Source organism: Alosa sapidissima, chromosome 23, assembly GCF_018492685.1.
Source record: "Alosa sapidissima isolate fAloSap1 chromosome 23, fAloSap1.pri, whole genome shotgun sequence".
Taxonomy (NCBI): domain Eukaryota; kingdom Metazoa; phylum Chordata; class Actinopteri; order Clupeiformes; family Clupeidae; genus Alosa; species Alosa sapidissima.
In genome coordinates this window covers 26571598-26592301 of record NC_055979.1, presented here as the reverse complement: position 1 = coordinate 26592301, position 20704 = coordinate 26571598, and the positions used below count along the sequence as shown (strand labels likewise).

Genomic DNA, 20704 nt, shown 5'->3' with positions numbered 1-20704 from the left:
TACTGTATAGACACTGAAAAATATTTTTGGTGGATAACATCGCTGATTTGGCTTCACAATATTTTTTTTAAAATAGGTCTATGGGACTTAACATTGGAGCTGCTCTTCGATAGGAACGCAACCACTTGGGGCGCTGGTTTTCACTTTCCCTCCCTACAGGAACGCGTTTCTCTCGAGCCACGAGGGGCATTAGCAGGAGGCTAGTCATTGTTATTGTTTTGTGCTACATGTAGCCTCTAGCTCAGTGGTCCCCAAACTTTTTCTTCCGAGGGCCAGCTCACTATGCATGGCACTAAGAGAGGGCCAGAGACTCTGAGTATATCAGTAACCATAATAATAATAATACTAATAATAGCATTCTCAAAACTATAAGCAGGGAGTCCCAAAAGTATATTTTGAACTCTGAACTTTGCATACACAGCTCAAGTTGTGAACAAGCAATATCCTACAAATAATTTAAAGTTCTCAAACCATGAGTTTTATGAAGTGGTGGCAGAAACATCTGAAATGACCACCATTCTAACTTTCACTCACCTGATGAGAACTTTGTGAACTCAGTATGAACATTTGAACGAGTGAATAGAAAATGTAAATAATTATACCAGAAAGTTCCAGAATTATGACTTGAATAGAAGTTAGTTAGTTATTAACAATTAATTGATATATTTTTAGAATACTTTGAGCACTGATGCAGTCAGCAGAGGCCTCTTACATTGTTTGCAGGTAGGCCTACTATACTATGGGTTGAACACAATGGAGCTCTCCGACGACTTAAGTCCCTCTCCCCAACTGGTTGCAACCATGGTTGCAACAACCACTGACTTTCAAAGTGGTTAGTGTATTCAGTAATGAAATAATAGAAAGAAGTGAATGACACCAAGTTTTTTTTGTTTTGTTATATAACTAGATAGGGCTAACCTTACTCGTTATTATTATTATTATTATTATTATTAGTTAAAACCCATATTTACATCGATCGCTTAGGAATTCTTCAAAAAGAAAGGTATGCGCACCACTGTGCCGAACGTTTTGCCGAACGCACCCCATATTTTGCTGTATCCTGTGTCCTAACTGCTGCAAAATTATAAGTCCTATGCATAAATAAAATGCATTTCAAGTTGTTTGGCTTGGCTAGGTTTTTATTTTGTAACCTATGCGTCAGTGTACCTTTTTGAAGCCATGTTTGTTAGAAGTCTGTATTTGTTCTTACTTGATATTGTATTTTGTGAAGCTTAAACTTTTATTTTGAAAACTTAAAAAGCATGGCTTAGCGATGGGTGCATTGGCGGGCTAAACATATGGGCCACCACACATTTTAGTGCTCCGTAAATTTCACTGAAGTACTTTCTAGCATGGGTACTGTTTTTTCAGAATACATACAGAAAGGATAAGAACCACTGCGAGTGTTTGAGGTAAGCAATGTGATGCGCATGAGTATATAATTGGTGCGTTTCACTTCTGTAAAATGCTAATGTCACGTTAACTTGCACAGGAGTATCAGAGAGGGTTCAAGCGGAGGATCTTTGGGAGTATGTTCAGTTCAGTTTCTCCAGTGCACAGCTAACATTAGCTATGTGGCCTTGTTTACCCGGTGATTTTAGTTAACGTAGTAGTATACGAAAAGGTGGGTTCTTGTGGTAGTTGCACCAGAGAGGGATCTTTGGTTGCGCTGTTGTAGCAGTGGGTTGGAGGATCTTTGGTTGTAGGCTACGCTACTCTTAAGTGGGCCTAACTAGTTTGTAACACTAATTGTTATTATAACACGACTCGGGCACGTGTAACTACACTGTGGCAAGTCGACCGGTGTGTCAGGCACACCAACGCAGATTTGCCTTCTGATGGATAGTCAGACGCGGAACACCGACGTGTGGATTCGTAGCTAGCAACAAGACCAACAGATAGCCTAGAGATACCTTGTCTCTGTTGAATGATTGAAGATAGGTTAAGCAGGTGCGGGCTTGGCAAGTACTTTGAGACCTCCTGAAAAACTTAAGATCCTGCTGGAAGTGGTGTTGAACTAGTCGGGGGCAGTCTTCCCCCTGGTTAAAGACCAATCTCAATCACTCATACCAGTGACGGGGACACTGCTGTAGGAGATGCGTCCTTTGAGGTCCTTTGGACCGCACCGAGGTAATAAAAAAGACCCTGTGACACTCATCTCAAACACTAGGGAAGGGGTTTCCTGGTGTTATGGCTAAATTCCTAACCAGATCCATTCCACCTGGCCAAATAATCATGATGTTAACATTAACCATCTTACTGTTTTTCAGGTTTAAACAGACACCCTGAAGAGAAACATGGCACACATAACAATTAACCAGTACCTACAACAGGTCTGTGTAGTAACTTCTTCTTGTGTTTAATAATTTGTAATGATAATGTAATGTTCACTGATATGGCTTTAAGTCGCTATGGACAAAAGCAGAGAGCATTTGCTTTACAAGGAGATGTTAACACATTTTTATTTTGTTTCAAAGGTGGTGGAGGCTATCGAAACACGTGATGGGGCATTCTGTGCAGAACTGCTGTCTTTTAAACACCCACATGTAGCCAATCCAAGGCTTCAGGTAATACTGATGCATGCATGGCCACTTACCTGATCAAGGAGGTTTAGAAACAAATCCACAACAACAAACAACAAGCCATTGTATACTTTCAATTGTTATTTTAAGTTTAATAAATGGCAATAACAAAGCCAGATTGGAACACAACAGTCATCTTTGATTTTGTCAGAAAGACTAAATCGGCAGACCAACACGTTTGTAGGGTTTTTCATATTGTCACTGAATATGGTGGTTTCAATTTAGTTTTCCAAACTTGTTATGTATAAAATTATGTTTTTTATTCACAGCTTTCAACTCCAGAGGAAAAATGCCAGCAGGTGCTTGAACCGCCATATGATGAGATGGTAGCTGCTCACTTGAGGTATATTATGTCACAGTAGCCACATTTACATTGACAGTTTTGTTGTCGTTCCGATTAACCTATTCCGATTGAAAAATGTTTGCCGTCTGTTTACATGGGGTAGCCTACGTTCTATTCCAATCAGGTGCTCTCAAGCATTTTAGAGTCTTTGATCGGAATAGCTTTTGTGGCATACTTTTCAGAAGATACAGCAGGCGATATACATAGCTGTTAGGAATAGGAACGGACTACACCACCTCTATATATATATATAGATATATCTGACTAGTGTGAATTTAGGCTTCAACTAGTTTACTAGTATACATTTATGACCTCACTAGTTAACTAGTTTGGACAAAGGATGCATCAACTAGTGAGCCTGCTGCCACCACCTAGCACACAGCTATATATAGAGTATATGTAGTAGAGTATATATAGAGAGTGTATAAATATAAGTATAAGTATATATACTTTTTTGATCCCGTGAGGGAAATTTGGTCTCTGCATTTAACCCAATCGGTGAATTAGTGAAACACAAACGGCACAAAGTGAACACACAGTGAGGTGAAGCACACACTAATCCCGGCGCAGTGAGCTGCCTGCTTCAACGGCGGCGCTCGGGGAGCAGTGAGGGGTTAGGTGCCTTGCTCAAGGGCACTTGATCGGTGTTTTATATGAGAAATTTTATTCAGATTGAGCATTTCTTCGTTTCTAATCGGAATAGAAGTGTCCATGTAAACGTGGCACAGTTTTATGATTGAATGTTTGCATGATATTGTATTTGAAATAGAAAGAGCTCAATCATTTCAAAATCCAATTAATAAACACATATTAAACAGGCTTATTTACCACAAACACAGCATTTATAACTGTATAATCAACATGTCCTAAGTTTCAGTTTGTGATCATGTCATTTGTCAGGTTTTCTAAAATATAGAAATCTCCAAAAAACTATTTCTATTTCTGTTTCTGAATACCAGATATTCAACTAGAATGTTTTTTGTTGTTGTTGTTTTGCTCTTCTTGATCTGTTACTCATCTCAACTGGAACTTAACCCCCAAAAATTATTATTTATTACGATGCATTTTTTCACAGGTGCGTATATGCGGTCTCCAATCATGATTTTGTGGATGCTTACAAATGTCAGACTGTGGTAGTCCAATATCCTTTCAGTAAGGCAGAAAAAATAATCTGCATATTGTGAGAATTGTGCCACATTGCTGAATGTGTTGTGTGAGTGGCCTCTTATCCAAAAATGATCTTTAACATCTCACATCATTTCTGAAGGCTTTCCAAGCTCACAAAGAAGAAAACTGGTGAGTTTCTAAAATATATTATTAGAAGTGTTGTAGTTTACATTTTAGGCTAAACTATGATGAGACCTGTCTTGAGGTTGAGTCACAATTAGTCACAAAATTCACTTTGTTCACCCATCATCACATTCCAATTTGATGTGCGATGTACCGCGTTGTGTATACTGGTGCAGCTCCTAACTAAGGGATAACAGCCGCTGAGGTAGCAACACATTTCAAGTTCAAGTTTAAGTTTTATTTAATACTCACATGGCAATTTTACCAATATGTGCGCTTTTACGGTCTGACCTATAGAGTTAAAAGAAAAATAGGTTAAATGTATACATAAGTTTAGGATGAGCTACAAGGTATTTAAAACTACTAAAAATAATCGCCAGTACACCATTTTTTTTTGCGACCACTTCTTTACCTGTCAGTCGCCAGTGGGGACACAAAATACTTCAAACTTTAATTTCTTTTCAGATCAGGGTAAACTTAGCAATGACCCTAGCTGACGAATTACCTGTTTGAGAAGACATGATTGTAAACATTTACCAGAATATCCCATAGCATCTGTGTCTCCAGTCTTCTCTTGTGACGTTGATTTGTGATTTTGCTCTAAGTAATACTGTCTGGTATTTGCAGGGCGTTGCCAATGATGTTTGCCGTTGCATTGGACTTACGGATATTTGCCAACAATGTGAGTTATCTTTGAATAATGTAGTTGTGGGCTAAAGACACAAATTCCTGCACTTGTTGTTATGCGGTGTTTTCATCTTGAGCCAATGCGCATGGTCTGAGGCAGCATTGAATAAATATAGATCTGGACAACATGCGGATGGTGTGTCAGCAGCAGACCCTGGGTCACTTCAGATGACTGAACCCTGGGAAAATGTTCTCCTTCAAACAGAATTTATGGTCAAATCAGTGAATGCTCAGTCTCAGTCAATGTTCAGTCAATTATTGCACAATGGACAGCAATTGGCAAACAGGTTTGAACAGGAGCAGGCTCTGCCTTGATTTTTGTTATGTCTGTGCTGTTTGTTGATGCTTAAGCTAAAGTTTGGATTTTTTTTATTTATTTATTTATTTTCAGTTTTTTGAGATTAACCATGTAGCTTCATTTGGTCAGGCTGAACAGCAGCTGCTGAAGAAAAGCAAAGGAAAGCTGGGAGACATGCTGGAGAAAGCTGCTGAACAGTTGATGAGCTGCTTCAGAGTGTGTGCCAGTGACAAGTAAGAATACACACTGCTGATCTCCAAGGCCAAACACACCATGCACAGGGTACACACACCATACACAGGGTTCCCACAAGTCATGGAATTTCTGGAAGTCTGTTACAGTCATGGAATATTTGTCATATTTGGAGCAAAGTCATGGAATATCAGTGCATTTTGTTGTAGCTGTTTGTACATGTACTTTCCAAAATACATGAATACAAATATATTTCCACACAGAATTTATGTACAGTCTATCTGGTTATTAGCTTCACTGCTTGCTTGAGTGGTTGTGGTAAGCCCAACTTTGTTTATTCAATGCCCATTTATATTCATCTTTCGCTCTAAAAGAAGTCAGATTCTTGAACGCTATACGACTGCTCAGAAATCTTTGGTCAGTATATTGTACCATTCATTATAGGTCATGGAAATTATTTTTTTTTTGTCAGAGAAAGTCATGGGATTTTATTTGACTTGGGAACCCTGCATACGTACATCACAATCCCCTCCTCATCTCTCACTGCTACCAAGGTTGCGAGAAACCTGGATTTTATGATTGATAACTATCTTGCCTTCTCTGACCATGTTTCCTCTGTGGCGCAGTCGTGCCACTTTCACCCTATTCAACATACTGTAAGAAAAAGGTTGTACCTAACTCTGTATACCGTTCATGTCTAGGCCATGGTTATCTCACATCTTGACCGTTTAGTCGATCTGAAAAGGCACATGTTCACCCGAATGCTCATTGAGATCCATTGGCTACATATAGCCAATATGTGTGGGGGTGGTGGTAGTGTAGTGGTTAAGGAGCTGGGCTAGCGTGCAGTAGCCTGAAAGTTGTCGGTTCAATTCCCGGCTTCCACCGTTGTGCCCTTGAGCAAGGCACTTAACCCCAAGTTGCTCCGGGGACAATGTGATCCCTTGTAATATAGCTGACATATGTAAGTCACTTGGTCAACAAGTGTCTGCTAAATGTAATGTAATGTAATGTAATATAATATAGCTATCGCGCATAATAATGCAAGATGCCATATAAAATATACAGTAGTGATTTGGTTATGTTTTTGTTTTTTGTTGTTCAAGTACATATTTTTGAACTTGAACTCATGTCTTTAACTTTATAAATACACATTCAAACATTATAAAAATGTGAACACACACACGTCCAAGTTTCAAACTCAGTGGCAGCAGTGGTTTCTTACCCCCTCTAACACCCCAATAATTAATTCTCTAATGTTCTCCAGCCGTGCTGGCATTGACGACTCTAAGAAGTGGGGCATGCTCTTCCTCATCAACCAGCTCTTCAAGATCTACTTCAAGGTGTGAGGTCTATTATCATAGTTTTTGTTCCCATGTTGTTGTACATATTAGGGCTGCATCATTTGGGGAAAATATCAAATTATGATTTTTCTGGAAGATTTTGTGATTTGCGCTATGATTTTTGAATGTCAAGATTCAGTTCAATATTTCAAATGTCAAATATCCCAAAAGTTGTGCCAGAATCAGAAGTGCATGAGAAGCACGTCACTTTTGAATGGTGAGTTTCACTGTCTGTCATGTGACTAAATTATTTGTAGCCAAATAATTAGTTCACATTGCGATTGTGATACTTTTGCAGCCCTAGTGCATATAATTACCTTGGAGTGTTTTTAAGAAGATGCATATAATTACCTTGGAGTGTTTTTAAGAATTACCTTGGAGTGTTTTTAAGAAGATGCATACTTTTCTGAACATGTCTTCTTTGTACTTGCATTCATCTTTGTGTTTTATAAACCTTCCGTAGATCAGTAAGCTGCACTTGTTTTATAAACCTTCCGTAGATCAGTAAGCTGCACTTGTTTTATAAACCTTCCGTAGATCAGTAAGCTGCACTTGTGCAAGCCTCTTATTCGGGCGATTGACAGCTCCAACCTTAAGGATGAATACAGCATGGCACAGAGGATCACCTACAAATACTACGTTGGAAGGAAGGCCATGTTCGACAGCGACTTCAAGCTTGGTAAGAGGCCTTTACCTCTGCCAATAACTGTTTCCTAAATGGTTTCCTCCAGTACATATAACTGGGAAGGGAACTGTGAGACCTTAGTTATGTCTGAGAATAGCCAAGTACACTTTTATTGTGGTGACCAAGTGTTTGTTATTTGCTCCTGTTTGAAGGCTAGTATAAGTATAAGTGACTAGCTGAATAGGCTAGTATAAGTATAAGTATACTCTTTTGATCCCGTAAGGGAAATTTGGTCTCTGCATTTATCCCAAGTGACACACAGCACACAGTGAACACACAGTGAGGTGAAGCACACACTAATCCCGGCGCAGTGAGCTGCCTGCAACAACAGCAGCGCTCGGGGAGCAGTGAGGGGTTAGGTGCCTTGCTTAAGGGCACTTCAGCCGTGCCTACTGGTCGGGGTTTCGAACCGGCAACCCTCTGGTTACAAGTCCGAAGCGCTAACCAGTAGGCCACGGCTGCCCAAGGCTACTCGAAACGTTAATGAAGGAGCACACACTTTAAATGCTACTGAATGCAACAATACAAAACACGGCCTATGACATGAATGAAGTGTGGAGAAATGTGCTTAAACTATTATTTCAACTTTTTTATTTATTTTCCAGCGGAGGGTTATTTGTCTTTTGCCTTTCAACACTGCCATCGGTCCTGTCAGAGAAACAAAAGATTGATCCTCATCTATCTACTTCCTGTCAAGATGCTCTTGGTAAGACAGATAATGCAGGTTATGCATGTGGCACATATACAGTGGGTAAATACATACATCATTTAGTTTAGTTTAACAACAATGTACAAATAAAAAATGTATGCATTTGCAGCGTTTGCCAGTCCAGACATATTTGTCACACAATATGTAGTGCCCTTGAGTACAACAAAAAAATATGAACTCTCTTTCCTTCCTCTGTTTCTGCTATAAACTAAGTTTTTATGCTGAAATACCCTGCCATGTCAAACTTTAATAAGTTAATCTGAATTGATAAGTAGAATCTCTAACTATACTAGCCTTACAGTCAGGCCACACCAGATAACAAAGTAAATCGTGGAGATAATATTCGTTAGACAGGCAAAGTTATCAGCAGTTAACAAAATGCATGTAAGAGCCTAGATGGTAAGGTAGCTGTGTTAGAACACAGCTGGGTCTCTACTCGCAGACACTCCTCGCAGTCACTGTTAACATTAGGTTATCAATTCATAAACTGTGACATGAAATATAGAGCCCTGATTGTCTCACACATATTTTCCATCCTTTCCTCTCAGGGTCACATGCCAACGCACTCACTCCTGCAGAAGTATGATCTTATGCAGTTCACAGACGTCACCAAAGCTGTTGGGTATGTGAACCTGGCCCTCGCTAACGTCGGCAAACATCTTTTTATGTATCAAGAGCAATGGTTATCATATCAGTCCCTATTATTTTCTACAATTCCAAATATTGTTTTTTCCCCTCCTGCTACTCTACCATTTTACAAATGACAATTTTCTTTCACAAAATATATTTTTTGTTTACATTTTTGTTTTGTTTTTGCTATTTTTTGCTTTCTTTTCTTTTTTAACGTGATTGAGTTTAACCTCTTTCTGTAACAACCACAATTACTAACATTTTCCACCAACATTGTTGTAAGACACTAAAAGGCAGTAAAGTATATCTATCTATATGCTTTCTAATCTAAATTGCATCTGGTCTCTGTCTGTCCAAAACAATAACTTTCCCCGCCTCGTCCCGCCTTGTGAAAAGTGAGGGAAACCTGTTGCTGCTGAATGAGGCGCTCACCAAACACGAGACCTTCTTCATCCGGTGTGGCATCTTCCTTATCCTTGAGAAGCTGAAGATCATCACCTACAGAAACCTCTTCAAAAAAGTGTATGTGTCCTTGTAGATCTGGGGTGCGTTTCCCAAAACCATAGTTGCTAACTAAGTTAGCAACTTTGTTGGTTGCAATGCAATTTCCCATTGTCAACCAACTAAGTTGCTAACAGGTTAGCAACTATGGTTTTGGGAAACGCACCCCTGAGCAGCTATTTTAAAAGCTGAATATGTATGTGTGGGCATTGCCATTGAACATTTATATACATGCCATTGTTCTAGCTTTTAAGAAAGAAAGTATGGTTAAACTGCACAATAAATCAGTAAATATTATTATTATTATTATTATTATTATTATTATTATTATTATTATTATTAGCTCAGTTCAGAATTTCACTGTAGAATCTCAATTTGCAGGTACCATCTCCTGAGAACTCACCAGCTTCCCCTAGATGCGTTTCTTGTGGCTCTCAAGATGATGCAGGTGGAGGAGGTCGATATCGATGAGGTGCAGTGCATCCTGGCCAATCTCATCTACATGGTAAGACCACAGTTCACAAACCCTTAATGCGATACCCTCTTTTGTCTTCACTAAATTTGATAGGTTCATTCATAAAAACATGAAAGTACATATAAGCTCTACTGAATTTGACACAAGCCAGCCATGTCGGGGTACTACAAGCCAAACCTTTATCTTTTCTTTTACTCTGGCATAGCTTAGTCCATATTCAAAACTCGATGTGCCTCATCCTTAATTTCTACAAAATCCAGCTTTTTCTTAATTTGCCCGGTTAAACAATAGGCCAGCTGACCACTTGTGGCTATCTTTCATGTTGATATCTCTTTCGCAAGTGAAAATACTTTACTGGGGCCGTATTCACAAAGAATTTTAAGGCTAAAAGTAGCTCCTAAGTGGCAAATTTAGGAGCAACTCCTAAAAATAATGGGCGTGTCACTCCTAACTTTAGGACTCTTAGGATTCACTAAAAGTAATTCACGAAGCATTTTAGACCTAAAAGTAGCACCTAAGTCTGGGACAGCTTAAAAGAAGTCGAGAGGACTCCTAACTCATTAAGACCTATTCACAAACAGCTTTTTGTGGCATTTCACGTTGCGATGTTTTGAAATGCGTCGCCTATGCGGCAACAGGAGCTTGCGAGGGAACAATTTTGCATTCATAAAAGGGATGCAATTACGCCACCAACAACAATCAAAACTACTCATTGTTCACATGTAAATTAAATGTAACGTTTCATTGTGAATCAAATTAAAATGTTCTCCTCTTTGCAAACGTAGGCATAGCCTAGGGTGACAGATTAATTTAATAATGTTGCAAAGATACTGCATCAATCCGTAGGCCTATGTTTCATTAGGCTACTAGGCTATTTGTTTTGCCTTACTCTTTATTAATTTAGGCTAGGCCTTTTTATTCAGTTATTCATCATCTTACGTCCTTCGCACTACTTGTGTAGCGCACGCATTCTCAGACCTGTCACCTGTCACTCATCATTGTAAGGGAGGTGTTTGGAATCATTCCCGCATTACAATCATCAGCCAATCAAGGTGGTCACTTCAGGCAAGCTCGTGCATGAGTAATGACGTCATCCATAGCAACAAAGACTCACTCTTAGTTTAGGAGTTGTCATTTTTCCTTACTAAGATTGGGTCTGAAAGGCTTTGTGAATAACTTTTAAGAGAAAACTCCTAGCTAAAATCTTTTAGTGCGATTTAGGAGTACTCCTAGTGGTAAGATAAAAGGCTTTGTGAATACGGCCCCTGATCTTTACATTGTTGGACAGTGGGAAAACCCAGGGTTTATATGATCAGCCTTGTTTATGTTGTTTATTTTGTACAGTAATTGTTGTCGTGGATAACACTTACATGTATCTTTCATAGGGTCACATCAAAGGCTACATCTCTCATCAGCATCAGAAACTTGTCGTCAGTAAACAAAACCCCTTCCCTGCTCTATCTACTGTGTCCTGAAGAACTGATGATGCAGTCCTGTTGACTCATTCCCTTCTTTTTTACTGGATTTTACTGATGTCATTGAATTAATTTGTACTGTATCTAAAATACCCCCCCCCCCCATTCATTTTTAATGATATCATTTCTGCTAAACCATTTTGAATCTATTATCCTGATTCAAAGTGAGTTTGAAGTTATGATGTTGACATTCTGTTTTTTTTTTTTTTGTATTGTTGATTGATTAAATATTTGGGAACAAAATTGCTGACTTGACTTCATTAATTGACCCTTTTTTGACAAATTAAGTGTGTGATGTAGTTTTGGTTTACCACAAAAAATATGACATTTCCATGCTAAATTTTGTCCACATGTTACTATTTCCTTTCTAGGTGTTTCCAAAGGTTCACAAGAAATATCTTTAGACAGGTAATTCAGATTGGTAGCAACTAATTGACCCACAGAATGCATCCGAAAAATGGAACCGATGCTTGCATGCTACGCCTACAAAAATGTAATATATTTGCCATAGCTCAGACCTCAGGGAGAAACTCCTAGAGAGGTTATTAATTGTCTACGTTTTAAAGACATCTCCGTTCCATATGTCACACAGACACATTGGGCCTTTTCGCTGTGTTCACATGAATCAATTCTCATTCTTCAATGCTTTTTTTTTTTTACTGCTTAAAACAAATTTGCCCATTTTTGACTGTCCACATGTATAATTACAAGTGACCTGCATTTCACTATACTGTGAATGCGCCTGTCCTTCAAAATGCCTTGCATGTGCAACAAAAATCAGGTATTTGAAATGAACAGTGTTGATGCCTGACAACTAGTAAGTAAGTAAGTAAGTAAGTAAGTAAGAACTCTTGAGTAACTGCAGAGTGTGAAATCAAGTCAAACTTGGTGTGTGATGTAATTATTTGTGTAAATTGTCTCTTCCAACGTCAGCATTTCCAGCTTGGTTCCAATCAATATTTTGGCATCGTAATTCTGCTATAGTTAAAGAAACACATGTCAACAATAACCTGTTGTATTCTGTAATGTACATATTGACAAACAAAGTGTTGAATTTCCGATTCATGCTAGTTTGATTTGTGTCAAACTGAGGGAGAGACAGCTTAACAGGGGAAGTAAGTAATGAATCACAACTAATAATGAACGTGCTCTTCACAAAACCAGTAGGCATGTACACAGAATACTTACATATGATAATTAGTTTTATGCTCAACAATAGAGTGAACACTGTCAGTGGGGATAGATGTAGAATGATACAAGGAATAATGAAGCTTCTTTTCTACCCAAGCTTAAGGTCCGGTGCTTTCAAGCATGGACTCTATCCATGGCAAGAAGCGAGAGAGCTTAGTGAACACCAGACCCTGACCGCAGTCGTGGGACAGCATGAGTCCTGTCACAAAGACAGTTTCTCCTTTCACACTAGCAACAGGAGTCCCAGAGAGGAACCTGCAATCACCTCTTCTGCTTATAGTGGGAGCTTTTTTTTCAACATTTGTGGGTTTTTCTGATGTGGGCTTTGTTGTCTTCTCTTGCATAGAATTCCTTATGACTGCAGCAGCTGTGAGGTACGTTTTGTTGTGTGTATTAGGTGTCACAGTGGACTTAACAACGTCTTCCGATAAAGGTGCTATGTCCGTTGGTTTTTCGACCTTTTTGGGACCACTTTCTGCTGTGGGCTTTGGTGTCTTCTCTTGCGTAGAATTCCTTATGACTGCAGCAGCGGTGAGGTATATTTTGTTTTGTGCAGTTGGTGTCACGGTGGACTCAACATCTGATAACGGAACAATGTACTCGGAATACTCAAACAAATCTTCTTCGGTCCCCCACACAGTCTGTTGTGTCCTAGGTCTTATTCCCTTCTTTTGAGTAATCGGACTTGACTGCAGTGTGGAAGGTGTTCTTCCTTTTCCTTTGTGTGTTGTCTCCAGATTGCGCTCCTTCATGCAGAACATCTTATTGTTCAAAGTAAAGCTGAGGTTCAGGTGGACGCGACAGTCGTCCAATGAGACGTAAGAATGGCGGACGGGTCCTGGTGAAATCACACCCTCCTCGCCATCTTGCATTAGGATGTTTTCACTGAAGTCCTTCTCTGGAAGGCAGAGGGGCACAGCAGAGTCCCCTAGTGGTAATCTAGAGCGTAATCGCAGGAAGCAAAGGTCATATTCTGGCTGACCAGGCCTATAGCGACTGTGAGTCGTGGGGTCAGCCTCCAGTGGCATCCTGATGATCTTTGACCCTGGTGAGTGGTTTTTCCCTGTTGAGTACAAGTTGAAGTCAGCTACCACCAATACATTTCAATCTTCGGTGCATTAAAACATAATTTTACGCAATTAACAAGGTGGCTTTATTATAAAAGATGGCTGAAATTATGGTATTATACCTGTAAAATTGGTAAAAATAGTATGTTGGTCATGTTAAAATCTTACATTTAATCTCTCCTGTAACTACTTGTACCTTGAGACGGAGAAGTAAAGGTGTCTTACCAATATGAATGTGTGTTATATTTGCGTTTGAACTCATGCAGGTTGCTGTGGTAAGCACTTCACGTGGCCCCAGAATCACACCACCACACACAGACTCCCCATTCTTGTCCACCAGAATGACCTGCACAATTGCACCAAATACAGGGATAATTGGGGCTTTCAGGGCTGTTCACACCAGGAATAAATAAATATATAAATATAAAAAGTATTCAGTCCCATGCTAAAGTTGACTAAAAAGAGGAATAAAAAATCATCTTTTGGACATGGATAATAATGCCTTAATTGAAAAAATGAGGACAAATCCAACCTTTAAGGGCACCAATTTTCTTTGTGAATGAATAATGTTTCGTAAATAAATAAATGTTCTTCATTAAAATACAGGGTGCATAAGTATTCATACCCCTATGTTGAATTCCCATAAAGGCAGGCATATTTTTTATTTTTAAAGGCCAGTTATTTAACGGATCCAGGATACTATGCATCCTGATGAAGTTCCATTGGCCTTTGGAATTAAAATAGCCCCATATCATCACATACCCTTTCACCATACCTAGAGATTGGCATGGTGTATATTTCAGTTAGCCTATTAGCTGGTTTGATGCTCATTGAGCTCAACGCAAATCAAACCAGCTAATAGGCTAACTGAAATACACAAGTGTGTTTTTAATTTATCAATTTAGTTTAATTTAGCTTTGTCTATCAAAATTCAGTAATAGCAACATAATCAACCAATGATTCTTTTGTTAACATCCAGTTGTGGGGGTGACAAGGGGACCCAATCAAATAGGTGGCAGTCCCAATCTCAGAGGCCCCCTGGGCCTATTCCAGCACTAATTAATCCCTCAATTTACTGTATATCAGGGGTCTCTAACAGGTAGCTCGCGAGCTACCAGTAGCTCCCCACCTGTTTCTGAGGTAGCTGATGTTTGCAAATTTGATAAAGTCACTTGGTGAACCTGATAAAATTCCTATCAAATCAAATTCACAATCTGTAAAGACAGAAGGTAAAGGAATTGTAAGTAGCGGTAAAACGCATATAAAACGTATTCATCTGTTTTGGGTGGAGATCAGCTATGTGACTACATGCTACTACTAATAGCCTATAAAACATTAGTTGCTCTCTCGGCCATGTTCATTTTGTCAATGTATCTCTTGGAGGAAAAAAGGTTGGAGACCCAGCATTATTTGATCTGATCAATTAGACCTTTTAATCAGTTAATCAGTGCACATACTGTATGTTCATCACAAGAACCTAATATGGTTGTTGCAATAGGCTGCTGTGGACCAGAGGTTGAACAGATTAAATGTTATTTTGCACACACAAACAGGTAATACTCACCTGCCAAGGGCAGTGGCCCTGGGGACAGATCTCATTGTCACTCTGCATTGGTGTGCTTGTTAAAAGGGAGATTTTTCCACAAGGATGTTTCACTTAAAACAGAGAACACAAAATAAGAAACAAAACATGTGTTTGTACAATTCTTATAGTACAATTATAATTATGGACTTTCTTAAAGGAGAATTCTGGCAATTTTTCACATAGATCTCTGTTTCTCGATGTCACCGAGTACTGTCGGTACAAAGTTGCTCAAGTTGCTGCAGCCAACAGCTAGAGTAGCCAGGCACCAACAGTACAGTGCTACACTCTGGGGGCATCTTAAAATCATGCCTGAGTGTAGCACTGTAGCTGCCTGGTTGTGGAATTTTGCTTTAAGTAGATTTGTGCTGAGTTGTATTGTTTGTCTGAGAGTACTGCTGTATGTAATAATAATTATTGTGTAGTGCGTTTGTCATTGTGTACCGTGAGGTATGCATCTCCTCTCATCTGGATGTAGTCTGTACCCTTGAGCACAGCGACAGCTGTAGGAACCATGTCTGCGATTGACATGGCAGAAGTGTTCACAGGCGTATGGGCCATCGACCGGACACTGAGAGCTGTCTACCAATAAATAAGCACATGTGGTCATATGACATTATGCCCATGCACATACATTAACATACTAACACTGCGGGCACTAATTTGGCTGATGGGCAAACTGCAAAGTCTTAAAAAGTCTGACTAAAGCTACTTTAATAACCAGGTATTTGCTAATTTAACACCATCAAGACCTTATAGCTGCAAACATTGATGAGTCAGCTCAAAGCTCCCAGAAGCCACGCCATGATGATGGTTCATGCACTAGAACTTTGCTTGTTGATAAACTTTGCACCTTGCCTGCCATTTAATTTAGTATCTATTACACTTTGCACCTTGCCTGTCATTTGAATTAGTATCTAATAAAGCAGTCACATTGCATCACAATTTCAGTACAATAAACACACAAATTACTATGTTGAATCGGCTTATCTCAGACACCCTAGATTGTAAGATATGAAGAAGACCGAGAAAGGGGGAAAGATAGAAAATAGATAGATACAGTAGGTTGGCTGATCGATTACCAGTGGGAAGTAGTTATGTTGCAGCAGCACTTTACATAAATCACTGAACACACATACCATACACACATACAAACTACTACCCCACTAGATAAGCGATGTTTCCATACCTCTCTCACAGCTGTGGCCGACATAAATATCAGCGCATGCGCAGTTATAGCCCCCTATTCGGTCTGTGCAGGTTCCTCCATTTTGGCAAGGGTTGGACTCACACTGGTCCCCATCTGCAGACAGAGGGAGGAACCAATGTGCGAACCCACACCACATTAAACACACCCAATGGATATGTTAAAAAGGTTAAAAAGCTTTTCTGCCAGAAAGTCTTTAACATCTTATCCTGTGTAGAACTAAAAAAAGACAGACAAAAACAACCCACGACACTAATGAAAATGAATAGAATGAATGAATGAATGAATGAATGAATGAATAGAAAAGCGTCAAGCTATATGACTAAATGTAAATGTGTATTGTCTGTCAATAGCTAAATACAGTAAGTACAAGACAGTCCTTGTGAAACCCAAGTGTAGGCTATACAGAGGCGGACAGAGTACACAGCTTCATTACTTGAGTAAAAGTACAGATATGCTTTGCTAAATTTTACTCAAGTACAAGTAAAAGTACAACAGTCAGATGTCTACTTAAGTAAAAGTACTGAAGTACTTGTTTTTAAAAGTAGGCCTACTTGAGTATCAAGAGTACAAGAGTAAATATTGCATTACTGCCACAGTGCTTACATTTATGTACAGAAACGTCCCACATGGAGTTATGAAAAATGTCAATGTTAATAGCCTTGGAGAATGTAAAAGGAATTGAAAGTAAAATCAGGTCATTTTCATCTTTTTACCATGTTGCCAGGGATGGGCAGTATTTCTAATACATGTATTTAAAATACGTATTTCAAATACAAAACACTACTTTGTAATTGAAACACTTGAAGCGAAAACTATCATTAACTTGAAATAGTCTCGCCAGACTATTGAAATAGTCTGGTGAGGTGGGGCCACGGGTTGGCATAATTCCCGGGATGGACCTGCTGCGTCCATTGTTTCATCCATGGTTTCATCTGTTATCTAAATCTGACCATGGAGTTGACTTTGGCGGAAATCAGTGGCGCACAATCCAATCACGTTTGAGAGGGAAACAACAAATTGAGGGTTTCCGAGATTTTTCTTTTTTCCTTTTTTTTTTAGAAGAAGTAACGGGTAGCCTACTCACGGTTATGGATAGAAATGTAATGGAGTAAAGAGTACAATATTTGCCTCTCAAATGTACTTGAGTAAAGTCATGAGTACTCCCCAAAAATGATACTCGAGTAAAGTACAGATCCCTCAAAACTGTACTCAAGTACTGTACTCAAGTAAATGTACTCCGTTACTGTCCGGCTCTGGCTATATACACTGTTTACATCATGCAAAAGGAGATTTATACATTTATGCTGATCACTTACCAATGTATTTATTCCAGAAGGCTTCCTTTCAGGACAACAGAGACAGTAATTAGCAAAAGTCAGTGTAGAGATTAAATGAGAGAGCACAATGTGTTTGTCAGAGCTAAAAATATCCATCTAACATAATATCTATCCATCAGAGTTTAACATGAGAGATCCAGATCTAGACTATATGCAATGCAGACAAACACGTATGGAAGCCCGTTTGCGCCACATACAAAAAAAATCTGATCTATGATATCTCATTATTGTGAGATACTATCTCGTTATTCTGACATAGTATCTCATTATTGTGAGATAGTATCTCATTATTCTGACATAGTATCTCATTATTCTGACATAGTATCTCAATGAGATACTATCTCGTTATTGTGAATTCTTAATGTAAGTTATTTACTCAGAACCACTGTATTGAGAGTGTTGTCAGAACCGTGATGTTTACCAACACGTAATGTTCAGAAACTAATGGCATTTGGTGATGTTTATCAGCATTTTTCATTGGTTTCCTTAATCAGTAGTTCAGGTGCCTCGAACAAACTCCAGAGCTAATGTTAGCCTGCTCCTGATGCATGGGGTAGGCTAGTGTAGGTTTGCTAACGCGCATAATGTGTAGACTTGACGGAAACTGTATATACATTTCATATAGTCACAATGGGGTAATGATGTTAAAAACCCCTGTACTGTTCCTGCGATGTCACAAAATCATTCAAATGTAGGCTAGGTTGACGTTGTGTTGCCTTCAGCCTATGAGGTGATGTTAGCAGTATCATGGCATGGACAATAAAGGTCAGAAATCGGTGGACAACACTCAATACAGTGGTTCTGAGTAAATAACTTACATTAAGAATGGCAAAATGTGCACCCCATCTGCTCGTCAACTGTGGCATGCGTGCGTGGGCAGTGAAACTGAAATTAATATGCTGCCTAATCCTGGTCTATGAACGAGATACTATGTCAGAATAACGAGATACTATGTCAGAATATTGTGAGATAGTATCTCACAATAATGAGATAGTATGTCAGAATAACGAGATAGTATCTCACAATAATGAGATATCATAGATCAGATTTTTTTTGTATGTGGCGCAAACGGGCTTCCATAAACACGTTTAAAGAGAAGTAAATTTAAATACATTTTATGCACCACAACACAAAAAACTTTGTCAAAACGTACTGTTTGCGCATCATTCTCAAAGAACTCCCTGGCTTCTTCTCTGGAGCACCTCTCCTCAATGCACTCTCTTTCTAGATTCCCCTGGAATATCTCCTCAAACAGTATTGCGTTTGCCCGCCTTGGACGTAAAAAGATGGCTGCCTGAAGCTGCGTCTGGAACACTGAGGACAAACGGGCTGATCAAAGGGTGCTGTTGTACAATACCTATATCCAGGGGTAGGGGTGTGTTGTCCCCCTTTTGTTCATAACCATCTGGTATATTGTGTTTTGCTTGGGAAACCGTAATAACAAAGAATACTATCTTTTGTTATTGCACAGTTACTTAGTTACTTGCCAGTTTTTTGTAATTTAAACTTTAACTATATAGAATAATAGTGAAAGTGTAAAAAGTAGACACATCAAATTACTAGGCTCTTAATGAAAATAAAATACAAATATTTGATAGTTATGGCTGTCCTAGCTAAAAAGGCTCAAGACCCCTGCACTAAGGGTACTAATTTGTTTCTGCAGCATGCGGTGTGCTCAGCTGTGCTGCGAAAATCACACGTGAAAACACGGTCTGCCTCCTGCCGAACCCCCGCCATGAGTAGGCCTACATCCTTGCAGCCTCACTCTCACTCGTGCCATATTAATCAGTTATCAATGATTGATTTTTAAATATGCCCATTTTAAAGGTTTATTATATTTTCAGAGCAAAATATAATTGGTTAGCATACTGGTCACATTTCAAAATGTATTTATGCATATGCATTTATATCAAAATTATGTAACTGAAGGCAGGTTTAAAATACGGTTTGTAGCCTGTTTGGCTGCATTTATTATCACAAATACACATTATGATTTAATTTATATAACTGCATGTTTAAAGTGATGTTCACAGCATTCTATCATACATTAACTATGCTAAAGTCGGTAAAATGTAGGGGATATTTTTTTTTTATTATTCATTTTTACATTTCCGTTTAATAGTACTTAAGTCACCAAACTGACAACTGACATGAATCGGGAGATGTGGGGAACTTAATTTCACCCACAGCATGGACATTTTTAGCAAAATTGAGTGTATATAAGTCAACTAACAAGGAGGGAACATTTACCCGGCTTGTTCGCTCTTGTTGGTTGCAAGTTGCTCAACAAAAACCAGCAGAATAAGAAAGTCCGCCTCGACGATCCCATGGCGAACCACGCGCTTTTCATCAGCCACACTAGAGACTTTCGGGAGATTTTCTGCGTGCCCTTCGCTAGTCTGCTCTCACCTCTCTGTGCTCCCCTACCCCTGGTAAAACGGTCTGTCAATCTTTACATGTACATGTATATTTACACTTTACATATTATATGTTAAATGATATGTTTCTACCCCCTTTTCATTGTGGCTAAATGATCTGGCATTAAACAATTACTATAAATGTTGAAGACAAATGTGAAAGAGAGATAAACTAGATGCCTGGTCCTGTTATGATAAAATGTCTGAGAAGAATGATTTATCGCAAACATACATATTTGTTTTGACGTTGTTCTTCACTCTGCTGTGAACTTTAATCTGTCAACAGTAGCATACATGAGAAAAACGTTCTCATGTAGGCTACGTATACAGTATGTGCTGCATGGTTAACTCCAAATGTTCTTGCTGAGTCGCTGAATGATCAATGTTTTATTCCTCTACTGATATTCTATAATGTCTTTTATAGAATAAGTTATTTCACAGTGCCCTCCACAACTATGGAACAAATTGGTAACAGTTGTGTGAAATTCAGCTTTTAGTTCATTTAGTTCAACTTATCTCACCCTGAGTAAAACAAACAATTTCCAATCTTAAATGGAAGACCAGTTTGTTTTGAGGGAATATACCATTATTTTAAATAATATCACATGCCACCATTAATGGCAAGAAACAAAGTGTAACTACAGCCTTTCCATTTGTATATTTTACGCTCTGTACACAGAACGAACCTTT

At 38.9% G+C, this 20704-nt stretch overlaps 2 protein-coding genes across 6 annotated transcripts; one reads left to right on the top strand and one right to left on the bottom strand.

Annotated features, from left to right (window-relative positions):
* Window positions 1–1137: 1137 nt before the first annotated feature.
* pcid2 (PCI domain containing 2) lies at window positions 1138–11462 on the top strand. 5 transcript variants are annotated; one of them, XR_006026677.1, is made up of 16 exons: window positions 1138–1412; window positions 2271–2333; window positions 2478–2567; window positions 2852–2925; window positions 4001–4066; window positions 4180–4221; window positions 4843–4897; window positions 5330–5433; window positions 6660–6735; window positions 7273–7414; window positions 8026–8126; window positions 8678–8751; window positions 9156–9281; window positions 9642–9765; window positions 11121–11310; window positions 11341–11460. XR_006026677.1 is itself a non-coding variant. In XM_042079738.1 (15 exons), exons 2-15 carry the CDS (start codon window positions 2298–2300, stop codon window positions 11208–11210), a joined length of 1200 nt encoding a protein of 399 aa, XP_041935672.1. In that variant the 5' UTR covers window positions 1138–1412; window positions 2271–2297; the 3' UTR covers window positions 11211–11461. The 5 variants fall into 5 exon arrangements, 4 of the variants coding, with proteins under 4 accessions (XP_041935672.1, XP_041935673.1, XP_041935674.1 ...); XM_042079738.1 differs by having other exon boundaries at window positions 11121–11461; XM_042079739.1 differs by lacking the exon at window positions 1138–1412 and adding an exon at window positions 1777–2130 and having other exon boundaries at window positions 11121–11462.
* Window positions 11463–12218: 756 nt separating this feature from the next.
* On the bottom strand, window positions 12219–20210 carry prozb (protein Z, vitamin K-dependent plasma glycoprotein b). The gene is made up of 8 exons (XM_042079733.1): window positions 19848–20210; window positions 18751–18911; window positions 17577–17601; window positions 16240–16353; window positions 15495–15632; window positions 15033–15124; window positions 13694–13814; window positions 12219–13464 (listed from the first exon to the last, which is right to left on the bottom strand). Exons 1-8 carry the CDS (start codon window positions 19945–19947, stop codon window positions 12500–12502), a joined length of 1716 nt encoding a protein of 571 aa, XP_041935667.1. The 5' UTR covers window positions 19948–20210; the 3' UTR covers window positions 12219–12499.
* Window positions 20211–20704: the final 494 nt, after the last annotated feature.